Source organism: Plodia interpunctella, chromosome 9, assembly GCF_027563975.2.
Source record: "Plodia interpunctella isolate USDA-ARS_2022_Savannah chromosome 9, ilPloInte3.2, whole genome shotgun sequence".
Lineage (NCBI taxonomy): Eukaryota > Metazoa > Arthropoda > Insecta > Lepidoptera > Pyralidae > Plodia > Plodia interpunctella.
In genome coordinates, this window is record NC_071302.1 from 8665321 (window position 1) to 8680810 (window position 15490).

Below are 15490 nucleotides of genomic sequence, written 5' to 3' on the forward strand. Positions count from 1 at the left end.
ACATATAGGTTTATACATATAAAGTTTAACAATTCAATATTTATTACAATATTTGACGTTATAATGGGTATTTTTACTTCAATATTTTATTTTCAGTCGTGCAGTTTCGCCCGACTCAAAAAGGCAACTACACGATGATTTACAAGGGCCACTCGTTCTGGTGCGACAGAAACACCTTCTTGAAGGGCATGTCCACTCGCTGGTACTGCTCCAAGAAGAAGAGCCGCCGGTGCCTGGCCTCTGTCCACACGCTGAAGTGCGACATCATTGCTGCTTACGGCGAACATAACCACTTTTGAATAAAATACGAAATTATTCAAAAGGTTATGAAACATTTTCTGTATTTGTTGCAATTTGTCGATATTTGTTATGCTTACCTAAAGACAAACAGATGTCGCGTTACATCGCATCAGAGTGTTCTTGATGTATGTTGTTCTACTAGTGTGTAAATAAGCATTAATTGAAAAGTCATTGAGATACAATTAGGCCTTAATAGTAGCAGAATCAAAACTCAGATCGATTCACTTCGAAGATACTATTAAATAATGACTTAATATTTGATACCCGAAATGGTATCGCATTTCGGATGAAGAATAGAAGGAAACATAGCTGAAAAGATTTAGGTATATATATATTTTATTTATTTAGTTAAAAGTTTTATACCTTATAGTTAAAGTTGTTAAATAAAAGCCCCATTTTATTATTACGTTTTTCACAGTTATTGCAAAAGTATACACCGAAACTATTTATATACCCATTCGACCTTTGAGATGCGTCAAAATGTTTTATTTGCAATCAAGAAAACAGTTTGCTTCTTTTCGTAGTTGATCTTCTGTTTTCCTTAGCCAATATTAATACTTGTGAAATTGCATAAGGTTACTTTCTTTCAAAATATTTTTTTTATCCATTTCAGCGTATTTCATAACAGCGTCTAACGGAAAACAACAGATGATTTACAAAACGGAGAAATACTACCAACAGCTAGAAGGAGGGAATAAGATACGCTGGAGGTGCACCAAGAGAGGTTGCAAGGCATTCTACTGCACCGTGGGCGGAGTGATCACCAGGATGCAGGAGAACCACCATCATCTGGCTCCTCCTGGCTTACAATCTTCACGGCTACAGCCTAAACTGTTAAAGACACATGATCCCCAAATTAAGAAACAGTGAAATTATTCCAGTCTTTCTCTAAGTGTGAAACATTTTTGATGCTAGTTGTATTCTAATCATCACCATAAATTATTATAACGCAAAAAAATCTAGTCCAATTAAAAATACATATATGTCTATCTATATAGCATATTTATTTATATTATGAAGTAATGAGAATTAGATATTTTGAAAGTGTTAATTTAAATAGAACAATTTCACATAATGTTATAGAGGTAGGTATGCTTGTTGTACATATTAGGCGTTTTAATTGAAATACAATTAGTTACATTTGTTACATTTAAATTTAGAAGCATTCTTCTGTTAGGTTTCACAAACTACTGAAATTTTATCTTGTAATAAGTTAATGAATTCGGGAACATAATAAAATCATTATCTCTTTAGGTTCAAGAGTTAGCTTCATCAAATCACAGAGGGGTAAAATAATGATCCAGTTTGAAGGGTACACGTACTTCAAGCATTCGAACGTGAGCAAGATGACGCGCTGGGCATGCTCCACACACTACTCCAAGAAGTGCCGCGCCAGGATACTCACATTCGACGATCAGATCATGTCAGTCAAGAATGATCATTGTCATTTACCCGCTTTGTTTCAGCCGAACTTCACGCAGTTTCGTTAAATAATACGAGAAAGCTGCAACGGAATGAACTGTAAAATACTTTGATTAATTTTAGGTTTCTAAATATATAATATAAGTTTTAGTTCTTCTTTAATTTATTTCACTTTATCTCGTGTTTTTGTTTGCTTTGCCTCTGGTCGAATTTTTCTCTCTAATTCGTCATGTACTAACTTTCTTTTATCGAGTTTGAGTTCAAAATTCGAGTTCATAAAACTAAAACCATTTAAGTCCAAATTAGTTTTTTATTAGATAAATTATTTTTAGGATCAGTAACAAAGCCCAAAAGCTCAAAACATACTCTACGTTCGTCATCTACCATTGATACAGGTTTGCATCAAGACTGTATGGAAAAAGGCCATTATCCCCGAAAACTTGTGAAACCAGTACGTTGTGTTGTTTGTCATGCCAGAGTTCGTTGGCAGTGCAAAAAATGTGTAAAGACATTATGTGTGGAAAGGGAATGTTTTGAAAAAATTCACCCATAATACGCGGCTGCGAGTAATTATTGCTCTTGTTAAGAGTAAACATAGAAGACCCCTTTACTAGACTATTATTTGGATATAATTATTTATTTATAGAAACATTATTGCATATAATATAATTTGTAACAATACAATAGGTGGCCTTAGTGCTGAAATCATTATCTAACAGTCTACCATTGGGTATTAAGAGCTCAAGGAATTTTATTGCACTTACACACTTTCATAAATGGTCCACTACTCACAGCAATCTTTTTAACTTTTTTGTCAACAGGTATGTCGGCAGTAATTGAGACAAACTCAAAAGGCAAACAAATTTTGATACTGGATGGCAACCGGTATCGAATGAATGGTCATGCTGGACCTAAATACAGGTGGAGATGCACCACACATGCCAAATACCGATGTCGAGCCTCTGTCCACACCGTCCATAACCAAATTGTGTACTACAGAGACCAGCATACTACCAGCTTTCTCCAAATTCCAGAATTAGCCGAAAATATTGAAGAATTAATTGATTTCTAAACAGAAAATTAAAAGAAGATGGTCGTTGTGTGTGTCTCAGCTATGAGGAATACGACTATATGGAAATAGAGAATATGGTTCAAAATGTTTACAAGTCAATAACTCTTCTTTTATGGATGAAATAGAAATGATAAATATTAAAAATATTGTTGTCTGTACTAACTGTTTTATGATTGAAAATCTATTACTCAGAGATTGTGTGAAATACAAATACCTTTATATATATATATATATATTTATTGCATACTTCTGAAAAATTGTAATCGTAATTTATTACTTCTAATTCTTCTTCTAATAATAATACTTAGTTATTATTATTAGACATAATAACAAACTTTTCTTGAGCTCTGGTTAACCAGTGGTTAACTCTAGTGGTTGATGTACTCTTATTTTATGAGTTTGTATTTATTGGTATTAATTAATTTGATTTTCAATAGATTTCATGAATCGAAGAATGTAGGGATTTTCATTAACTAATTCTTAAGAAATGTATAGTTTGGTTTTTGTGTGATAAAGATATTAAAAATGTATGTCTAGATGGTAAATTATCTTTCGTAGAGGATATCAAGGCCGTTTTTTTTGTGATTTAAGACACAATTGATTTGTTGGTTTATAAAAATATATTATTTCAGTAACAATGGTTATATGTACAATTATACCTTGGCGTTACTTTTTAATCATACTAATTTTGTGTCAGCTAAACTCATATGCAATGCATTTCAGGATACACGAAATTAATATCGAGAAAAGGCAAACCTCTCATCCATTATCAAGGGTACACGTACTGCATGAAGAAGGTGCTACTGCACAAGATCCGCTGGGCGTGTTCCACTCACCATAAAAAGGGCTGTAACGCAGCGGTCTACTCCGCAGGGGAGGACGGACCAATCGTCAGAATATTCTCCAGTCATAGCCATGCTCCTGTTAACGATGGCATCTTTAATCCAAATAACTTGTGGTAGGACCTTAGTGGTAGTAAGACAACGCTGTAACGCAGCGGTCGACTCCGCGACAGGTTATTTTGCAGTCATACTAATATTCTTGTCAGACAAATGTGGTAGACTAACCACTAATTGGGAAACTATTTATATAATATCTTTATCCAATTTAGTTTCAAACTTTTGGATGAAGAATATATATAGTATTATGTGTATTAACGCGTATGCAAGTCTTAAATAAATTCGATCTCAGACCATTATGAGCCGCGTATTTATCACATACCTACTTATATGGGATGAATGATATGAATAGTATGGTATTTTTTAAAATACAAAAATAAAATAATATTGTTCTTTTACTTTTAAATTAAAAATACATATAATAAGTTAAAATTGAAGTTTTCATTTGATATCTTATTAAAACACAGTTTTTATTTGATATATTTTGTATATATGTAAATGTATTGTTTATAAAGGGGGTAAGTTTAAAAATTGGAACGTGGCGAATCTAAAAAAAAAATTTGAAAGTGCACAATATTGAAGTCTTACGATAAATACCATTAGGCAAGAAGGAATTTCATAAACAGTAAAATTTATGTTGTAAGGAGTTTATAAGCGTGGATGGTTATATTTATACATTCTGTTTTACCGCAAGCAGTGTCTAGCGGTGATCACATTCGGCAATCAAATTGTCAAACTGTTAAACGCCCATATTGTTTTGCTATAGACATAGAAAAAATAAACACATGATTTGATTAATAAAATAGCTAATTATATTAATATATAACTTCATTCATATGCCAGTGCATATTCTATGTATTTATTTTCTTTCGCTCCCAGATCAGCTTGGAAGATATAAAACAGCTGTTGTAATTTATTCCAGCCACATTTGTGAAAAGTCGACGTGGTAAGACTCTGATAAGCATCGGCGGTTTCACCTTCTGTTCTCAGCTGGTCTCCGGCCCCAAGACTAGATGGGTCTGCTCCACACACAACCACAAGCACTGCCGCGCCGTTCTCCACACTTTCGGAACGCAGATCACTAAGATGAATAACAGTCACAACCATAGTCAAAGCATACAACAAATAAAATATATTTGATTTTTAAGCGAGCCTTAATGTGTCAATCAAATAAATTATTATTTTCAATAATGTCATACGTAAGATAAGAATAAAGTATTGTATTCTGCGGCAATATGACAATTTCCTTCATTACTATAAAATTCAGTAGAACTTGATAATATCCTTTCACCTTATCCTTTCACGATAGTCTTGTGTCCGCCTAAGTTATTATTTGTCCGTCACGGTTCCGCTCGGATAAAAACATAATAAATTATACATCTATACCTTCCTCAGGAATCATACTATCTATTGGTGAAAACAGCATGAAAATCCGTGCAGTAGTTTTTGAGTTTATCGTGAACAGACAGACAGACGCGGCAGAGACTTTGTTTTATAATATGTAAGGATAAGGTTGGAAAAGGAGCAAATAGCGTCAGTAGTAGAAGAGTTCTGTTTATGAATTTAATTGACTTTGTATTTTATTAGTGCGGTTTGTGAGGTCTCAGCGCGGGAAAACTCTGCTCAGTGTTGGTGGATACACTTTCTGCGCACAAAGAAAGCAGGGCCCTAAAACCAGATGGATTTGCTCCACACACAAATGCAAGCAATGCCGGGCGGTTATCTATACTTTGGATAACGAAATCATTAAAATTAATAACTCGCATTGTCACTAGATCTGATTGTGATTGTTTGTTTTGTGAAGAGAAAAATTACTAATTAAAGTTCAGTTGGTTACTTACATATTTTGCAGGAAGTGCACCTCTGATAATATCAAGACAACTAATTTGCTCCACACATAAAAATTGTAAGGCTTTTGTCTGCACTATACAGGCAGAAATGTAACAATATGCATAACCGTTGTTGATTTAATAAAAATACTTGTGATTTTGTTGGGTCATTAGCTGTTTTTTTTGACAAAATATCGTATCTGTTCTTATTGCTCTTGTAATCAACGATAAAAATCATGACAACCAGAATTGCGTTAGCTGTTGACTCCATCGGCTATATATTATCAGGGCAAATGTTATCTATTTCTTATATCTGGACAGTGGGTACTTGTATAATTATTGGGAAAAAAATCAATAATTCTTTATTGTTTTCCACAACTGACTACACTGATAGAGCAGAACAAGGAAGAATTTTTGATTGCTGAGTGCATTATATTCACTCATAACTACAGAAATAATTTCATTAAAATATTGCGCAGACTTAAAGTTAACTGATAGGGAAACCATTACTTTGTCAAAAATGATAAATTCTTATGGATCAAATAGGTTTGTTCCACGCATTGCGGCCAAAGTTTTTATTTGACAGTAGCTTTAGTAGTAGCAGAGATGTTCTGTTTATGTAATTAATTGACATTGTATTTTGTTAGTGCGGTTTGTGAGGTCACAGCGCGGCAAAACTCTGCTCAGTGTTGGTGGATACACTTTCTGCGCACAAATAAAGAAAGGCCCTAAAACCCGATGGATCTGCTCCACACACAACTGCAAGCAATGCCGGGCGGTTGTCTACACTTGGGATAATGAAATAATTAAAATTAATAACTCGCACTGTCATTAGGCCTGATTGTGATGATATATGTTTTGTGAAATAAATTATTTTTTAATCGCAACAATTATTTTGTTACCTATGTCCACAAAGTTTTTGCCACTAGCTGCTGCCACTGCCACACTGCCACTGCTGTTTTTCAAATTCCTCTACGCGGAGGGATCGTTTTTTATGACTGTTATCTTATTTTTCAGATTATTACAAATATGTCACTTCACGAAGAGGAAAACCACTGTTAAAAGTGAACGGATACACATTTTGCAAGAACCTCGGATGATATCAAGACAAAATAGGTTTGCTCCACGCACAACGGAAAAGGCTGTAAGGCTTTTGTTTACACTATTAAGGAAGAAGTTTATAAATGTAACAATATTCATAACCATTGATCTAATAAAGCTACTTGTGCTGAAATTAAGAAAACAGTTAATGAGTGTTTTCTTAATTTGTGACAAAAGGTCTTGTCTTATGTCAGCGTTTTGCTGATGGTCAATATTCCATCAGTAAAGTGATTGCTGAATCATGTCCTTTTCGAACACCTGTAACGCTCACAGGATAGGTATTAATAGTTTTAGTTTTATTGTCTATATTCAAATTCAAAATTCAAATTCAAATCATTTATTCAGAAATTAGACCTTCACAGGCACTTTTTCTCGTCAATCTATATATTTATAGTTATTTCTCACAAGCTACAAAACTACTGGCATTTCGGAACGACCACTGCTGAGAAGAAATGCCGAAAGAAACTCATTTGAACAGTGTCGGTCCCTATCATGCCAGAAGGGCTTACAATTATTGTTTCTTACAATGTTTTTTTCTAATAATATATAAAAGTACATAATGTACATAGTCAAAAGGTATATCGAAACAGGTTATGATTGTGATCCGAGTGCTGATTATAATATATATATCGATGTGAAACACAATTTACTTACATAAAAATATATGAGAAACGAGTTCACCAGTTCCCTATGGCAGCACCCGTTCACGAGTTGACGCATGGGTCAGCCATCGCGTAGCTCAATGATAATAAAGGGAACCTCACGACCCGGCCCACGATTCATGTATTTATTCAAATTCAATTTACAAGTATGGTACAAAGGTGGGCTTATTGCTAGAAGCATTCTATAACCTTAGGAAAAAAACTGAAAGATAATAATAAGTATTATTCTTTGAATTAATTCAATAGGTTAACTTATAACTACAGATTTCAGATATTTTGTGGTTATAAATAATTCAAAATACAAATTCATTGACGTTTTTGCAGACTTAACGTTTGTCGTCTCTCAGAGAGGTAAACCATTGCTTTGCTATAAGTGTTACACGTTATGCCAAAAAAGAACAAATTCTGACGGGAGATGGATCAAATGGTTTTGTTCCACGCATTGCGGCAAGGGTTGTCCCGCGCAAGTCCAAACCATCAACAATGTCTTCTAGCATGCCAAAGACGATCATAATCATAGGCTTTCTTTGCATAAATCTAACATTTTGCTCTGACTATTCATACGTATTATAGAATGTTGCTCCTTCGTTAGCATCACGTAATTAGCACCCTATTGTTCGATTGGTCTGGGTGTTCTTTTATTTTTTTCTCTATAGTGCGTTGATAGTTTCTCATATATCACACCCTATACATGTGCACACAGTTATACGAACTAAGAAATATTGGAAGTAAATAAAATTATTTAAGTACTCTTTCTGTAATATTTTTTTACTCATGTCAATGAAAGACAGAAATGTCTTCACTTCAATATTATATACTACTGACAATTCTTTCAGATTTGTGTCGATACTACAATTCTCCCAAAACTGGGAAACTGATGATGAAAGTTGGGAGTTACACGTTCTGCCAGAAGAAGTCGAGTGGCTTAAAGACGCGGTGGGTTTGCTCGACCAACGTGTACCGCGGCTGCAAGGCCAGGATCCACACAGTGGAGGACCAGATTGTCATGATTTTCAACAATCATAACCATTGATAGTGCCTAATGTAGTATGCTATAATTGGTTTTTTTACCTTTAGTTGACGTGTCCCACTCCTGGCAAATGTCTTCCTCTTATTTTTCCACCCGTTTCGGTCCATGGCAGATTCTGGCCATTTTTTCACATATGGTGAGGTTAGATTAAATACAATTAAGGGTATGTAACAGGTGTGTTTATGTCATTATATTTCTAATAGATAAATAACAAAAAATGTTATCTATTATTATTCATATTAAACAAAATTATTTTGTTCGCAACGCTCATAATAATATACACTCATTCTTTTAATAGTTTTAATAGTCGTCGATTTTATAAGACAGATCTGTTGACTTAGCGATGTTTAAAACAGCTAACATTTTATTGTCTCTTCAATATCGATTTAGTTTTTGATTCACGAATGACCTCTAGTTTAAATTTTCAGTGGCATATGGTACGACCAGGGCTGGCAAACCCATGCTCATCTACCGCGGGTACCGCTACCGTTACCACAAGACCCTGAACACGACGCTACGGTGGGCTTGTTCGTCGCACAACCGATGTAACGCCAGTGTCCACACTATGCGCGACGAGATTGTCAAATCCTGCGGAGTACATGAACATCCGCCACAATATAAAATTTGAAGGAACTTTTCATATGGGTCTCACTGGGAAATTTTCATATGGGGTATTACAATCTCTTTAAAAGCAGTGACAGCGTTTATTATGAAATGTAATCAAATAATTCAAATGAAATCGAATGAGTTGATATGAATTTTTGCTCAAAAATATGTTGATATCATCATCAATTTATTGATATAATATACGTACTTATGTGAAAATTTTGGTTGACCGCCATAAAACGCACAATTCGAACAACAGGGCGAATCACGAGTAAAAGTTTAGAAAGCCTTTTTATAAGTCAAAAGTTTATATTAAGAAAATATGACAAAAACTGATATTTACATGTAACAGTTTTACTTTGTTAAAAATTTAACCTTTTGCGGGCAAAAATATATCGCAAGAGATGGACCTTGGCACCTGACTCTCTAAGTTATAAATTAATGATATAAGTAACTATTTATTTGCTCTTGATGTTTCTTAAGAAATATATTTTTTTAAACAAATGTTTATCAATTGTGTCGGTCTTATCACATTTTTTTGTTACTTTCCGCAGATTCAATATTTAACGACCATTTCTTTCAGGCTTGGTAGTTAAGTTTAGTGTGTCAAAGAAAGGAAACCAAAACATAATTTTAAACGGCTACACGTTTTATAAGAAGACCGATTCTAGAAGACACAATACCGCCAAAACTAGGTGGGCGTGTGTGGCCATAGGGTGCAAAGCTAAGATTGTTACCATCGAGAACACCATAGTCGCCTATGTCGAGGGACACAACCATAACTCTTAGTTTTCATCACGTGCATATAAGGCCCAGCACAGACGGTGAAACGCAACTGCAATACGTAACATATCCAATCATTTTACACAATAATTGTGGTGTGTACTTAGAGGACCTTTGTTTATTAAGGGCTTTTAGGTTATAGCGTCGATTTGGAATACTAGGATGATTTAATTGTCTGTAAAATGTTGCTTCAAAACGAGTACTATGTCAGAAATTCGAAATTAATTAGATGTTATTTATAGTTTCACCGCAGTTGCGTTCTAGGCCCCAGGCACAAGGAAGACCATAGTTATTAGAAATTATTATAAATATTTATTAGAAGACTATCAACCCGATAATGATATAATTTAACTATACGTTTCTTATAATCCTCGAAATTTTCTATCCAGCACAATAGTCTGGATTAGAAATAAAAGTGAAAAAGGAGTTAAAAGACACAAGCGATGACAGATATAGTGTGCTACTTTCTTTTACTTCATATAATAATAATAGTGATTAGTATGTGCACATGTAATATACACAACAATAATAATAATAATGAAGATAAAATTATTTCATCTATTGTAGTTTTCTTTTTGTTTCTTCTACATATAAGATTCGATGGATACGTAATTTACAAAATAAATATATTTAATAGGCCGTGTTAGTAGCTGCCAAGCTGTTTTTTTTTAATGATGAGCAACTATTATAACTATACAAAAACTAAAACTATTTTTAGATGATGTCCTTGAGCCGACTGAAGAAAATCAGGTAACTCGACCTACAGCAGCGTATAGCATTTCAAGAAAAGGAACTCCGATACTGACTGTGGACGGATACAGATTCTACCTGGACAATAAAGGCAGGGTTTCCAAGAACAACGAAATGAAATGGATCTGCTTGAAAGGCATCACTAAGAAATGCAAGGCTGCAGTTTTTACCGATGCCGATACTAATAACATTGTTGCTTATATTGATCAGCACCCACATAGCCCTTAACTTTAATAAATGTAGAATTTGTAATCGATTCCTAAAAGTAGGAGGATATTCAATATTCAATGTAGTAGTATTAATACTCTGCACTTTACATATTCTACTTATATTACAATGGATCATTAATAAATATATTTTTTTGTATTATATGGAAATAATCCTGAAATATGAATATGACATTTTATTGTTGACATTATTTTAAATAAATTCTCTCTTTGGTACAGACACGCCTAGCTTTGTGCACTATCGCAATGGGATACTCCTCTATTTTCAAGGCTTCACCTACAGCAAGTCCAAGTATAGGAACTGGTATTGCTCCAAGAGAGTGACTATTGGCTGCAAGGCTGGGGTGAAGCTATCGGCAGATCAGCAGTATGTGGAATCAACTGTGTCATATCACAACCATCCAAGAGACAAGTGTGTAATTTCGAAAAGAGGAAGTCTTATAAAATTATAGTTTAAAAGAAAGAGACCTAATGACGACTGTTTATCACAGAGATCGGACGAGATTTATTGATCTATAAGTAGAATGTACCTAATGAATTAAAATATTGGTTTAATTATTGTTTTTATTAATCAAACCACCCAAAACGGAAATGTTTGATTATATTCTATATTAGAACTTGTTTCAACACGTACTTTGATATTAATATGTTTTTAATAGAAACGGTCAATCGTAATGGTTGTTCTTGTAAATATTATTGCTCATTTCAGAAATGCCTGTGTATAAATTTGTGAAATCTCACAGAGGCAACAGAATTCTAATCATGGAGGGGTACCGATACTCCATGAAGAACTACGGGCGTTCGCCGCTAAAGAGGATTTTGTGGAGATGCTCCACTCACAGCGCCAAGGGCTGCACCGCCCAGGTGCACACCATTCATGATGAGATCATAGCCATCAAAAGCTTCCATATTCATCCTCCTACCAAGAAACAGAGAAATTAATTCGTGCTTTGTTAGTAAACATTAATGTTGTACCAGAAAAGTGTGATAATCTAGGAAAACTAAATTGTGCTAAACTTAGAATAATATTATTATTAAGCTGATGCGATGTTCTGTAATTATATTATTTCACCTAAATAAGAAAATAGCGAAAATGTGCTGATATTTTATTTTTTGTTTATAGAACATAACAATTTAAATATAATGTTACTTATATTTCCCCCGACTGTGCTATAATGGAATCTATATAGTGCGTAGTGGTAAAACATTGCAAATAAATATATATAATTTTATTCTTTCAGAGCCAATATTTTTCTTCAATGATAAACAACATCGTATGATGAAGTATAAGGGCTTTACATATTCGTGGCATACTTTCGTTGAAGACAGACAAGGTGTCATAAAAGTCAGATGGCGTTGCATCTACCGCACTAAGGCCAAATGTACTGCCTGCATTTATACACAGGAAGATGAAGTGAAAGAAGCAAGGAATCGTGAACATAACCATTTGGCTGACGATGACGATTGATTGAAGAAAGAGGTGGTTCGATGTCAACACACCCACAATCAGATGACCAAAATATCGTTCTTACATGCTTATTTTTTGATGAAATTTAAAATGAGGACATTCATTAAAAATGTTTTCTATGTTTCAGGTGAGATTGAATCAGATAACCAAAACACAGTTTGTGCATGTTTGTTTTCTTAATATTTTAAATAAAGACAATGATATAAAAAAATAAAATCTGTTTTCAATATAAAACGTCAACACCCAACAAATGATCCTCGAGTCAGAAACAATGAAAATATACGCTATTTCTTATGTAGGTAGGTACACAGAAATGAGGTAATATTTATCTAATAGCATAATTTTCTTATAGCCGTGTTCAAGATGTCCATCCGCGGCAATCTTCAGCTCTTGAACAACGGGTTCTGTTATTCCAAGGACAAGGGGAAGCCCAACAGGAGGAAGACGAACAAATTCGCACGCTGGTACTGCTCCACCCACCATTCCAAAGGATGCAAAGCGTCAGTCACAACGTGTTTGGATAAAATTTTGTTCGTCAACGGTGAACATAATCATCCACGAAAGACAACTGAATCCTGTCGGCGTCCAGTCATTGTTGATCCATCATAGATTGTAATATTTTGTCGTATGTCACTACATAAGTAAGCACGTACATTCATTAGAATGTAATTATTATATTACTCTTGGTGTATTTGTATATCAATATTTATCTCGTGATATGTTACTAGTGATCTCTTACCAATGTCCTCAAAACAAACGTCATTGTTTTAACTGACTGAATTTTCGTCGCCATATTAGTACCTATTTAATGTTTAATATGTAATGTTTACTAAGTGTATGAGTGCAATATATACTATGATTAAATGCGTGAGACGTATTTGAGATAGTATTATTTCGAATTTATGTTGTATCTGAAGTGAATCAGGTCGTTCACATCAAAATAACTATGAAAACAATATGCAATCTAATTCATAAATAGACCTGTTATATTATATAGTATATTAGATTTTAGGTATAAACAATTAAGTGAACAGATAGAAATGAATGATGTAAATGGAATACAACTACTGAATTACAAAAAATCAAGACGAGAAATAGGTATCAACTAAATAAACCAGAATATTTATTTACCAACATATTCCTCCAAATTCAGAAAATAAAACAAAATTTCATTAATCATTGCCTTATTTTTCAGCGGAATACATAACATCGCAACGAGGTAAAAGATTACTAAAACTAAGAAGCTACACCTACTCACAAAGCAGAGTCAGGGGGGAGAAGATAACATGGCGATGTTCGACTCACTCGCCGTATGGCTGCTTAGCTCTCGTTCACACCTTTGATGACACCATTGTTATGTTGAAGGAAATTCACAATCACCCGCCACCATTAGACGCGAGACAACAGTTTGATACGCCAATACCTATATTACCACTCACTGATTAATGCTATCAAACGATCTTCATAAGATACCAAATTATAGAGGACACGAAGAAATATTTTATAAAATGTAAATAATTTCTATTTTATTTTTCCTAAGGTAACAAAGAATACATTTCAAGGTTCCAAATAATTTTAGATGGCCTTCATAGAGTAAAATTAAACTTCTCTCTTCGTTTTTAGATATTTTACTCATGTTAAATGTGCAATGAAGTCTCCCTTTCCCACCTTACGAGTCACGTTTACTTTGACGCATCTAGCCTGAATTTACAATTTTCTAATTTTTTCGCAGTGATGTTCATACTGTCAAAAAGAGGGAAGCGTTTGATCAAGCGGTTTGGCTACACGTATTCTGCGACTCCTTCCAAGACACACAAAGTGAGGTGGAAGTGTTCTACACATCAGCCCCAAGGCTGTAACGCATCCATCTATACTGTGGATGATGAGTTGGTCGCTGTCAAAGGCGAACATACACACGATCCTATTTAATAAATAACAACGATTTTATCCAAACAATAATTAATCGATATGATATTAACAATAATAATACGATATGATATCGATATGATATGATATTAATATGATATTAATAAAGACTTACCTTTCATTAACCGATCGAATTTTCTTCACAGATATTTCTGATGTCCAGGATTACGAAATTGCTTACATATTCAAACTTGGTCTTAAAGGAGGTATTAACTAATACTCAAGCTTTTGTAGTTATGAACTCTGAGAATATGGACTGCAGTTAGACGGCGGAGGCTAAAAGTTAATCTTTCACAGTGCTTACATTTGTAAACTTTTCAGTTACGAGTTTTATTGCCACGATTGTTTATTTTCAGTTCATTTTGTGATGTCACGTAAAGGAAACCGCATGATTAAAGTAAACAGTTACACGTACGCGTCAACGCGACCTTCTCAGGCCACCAGCTCCAAGCTCGTCTGGAGGTGCTCCACGCATCACATCCATGGCTGCAGAGCTTCTGTGACCACCATCAACGATGAACTCATCAGCGTGTCAGGGATACATATTCACGAACCTGTATTTGCTATGCACAAACTGTGGATTGGGGAAATTTCACGATTTTGAATTGATGTAGATTTTTTTCAGGGATCTAATATTTCATTGACTATATATTAAAACATGCCACATAACTTTGTATTTTATTGAGTTGAGTTTATTACATGAACAATGAAGACCTGATTTATGAACTCTTCGATGTATACTAGTATTTTTGTTGGTACTTTGCAGTGAGTTTCGTGACGTCGCGAAAAGGGAACCGTTTGATAAAAATGAATGGCTACACGTATGCATCATCGAAACCCTCAAACCTCTTAAAGGCCAAGATCCTTTGGAGATGTTCCACGCATCAGATCCATGGCTGTCGCGCGTCTGTTGTTACGTACAATGATCAAGTGGTTTACATTTCTGGATTACATTTACATGAACCTGTGCATAATACGTACAGAGAGTGGATTGGATAAACCATGATTCATTATGATAATACTCGTAAATATATGTTTGCTTATTAGAATCCAGTCCGGTCGAAAACTTTATATTTTTTTATACATATCTATTTTCACACTTGTTTCCTATTGAGTTAAGGTATAGCAAAGACACGTCAAATCGATCCTATCAAATTGAATTATTTTAAATATAATGATAATGAATACTGAAAATAAAGTTACCATGAGTTAATGATTGTACAATTTCAAATTATTTTTTATTTAAGAACCCAAATTACCAAAATGTGTATGCCTTTTTTACATTGACATTTGGTGTTTTGGGGTTACAAGATTGTAGCCTTACAAACGGAGAAGTAAGATAAATAAAATTAATAATTCCATACAAAATATTTTCCAATTCAAATCCTCACATCAAAAACGGAGCTTCGCATGCT

General features: G+C 34.1%; 1 protein-coding gene across 13 annotated transcripts in view; it reads left to right on the forward strand.

Moving 5' to 3' along the window:
* The window catches only part of mod(mdg4) (modifier of mdg4), a 167753-nt gene that overhangs the window by 133083 nt on the left and 19180 nt on the right, over positions 1 to 15490 (forward strand). Inside the window, exon 5 of one of the 13 annotated variants that reach the window (XM_053749162.1) lies at positions 14842 to 15089. The exons of 4 other annotated variants lie outside the window; for them this stretch is intronic. In XM_053749162.1, the coding sequence (XP_053605137.1) occupies positions 14842 to 15074 (233 nt within the window). In that variant the 3' untranslated portion in view covers positions 15075 to 15089. Of the gene's footprint in view, positions 1 to 3517; positions 3772 to 4615; positions 4849 to 10422; positions 10698 to 10900; positions 11238 to 11390; positions 11639 to 11922; positions 12165 to 12501; positions 12774 to 14431; positions 14695 to 14841; positions 15090 to 15490 lie in introns of those variants that run through there. 8 more of the 13 variants (XM_053749146.1, XM_053749144.1, XM_053749171.1 and 5 more) reach the window with 8 other exon arrangements.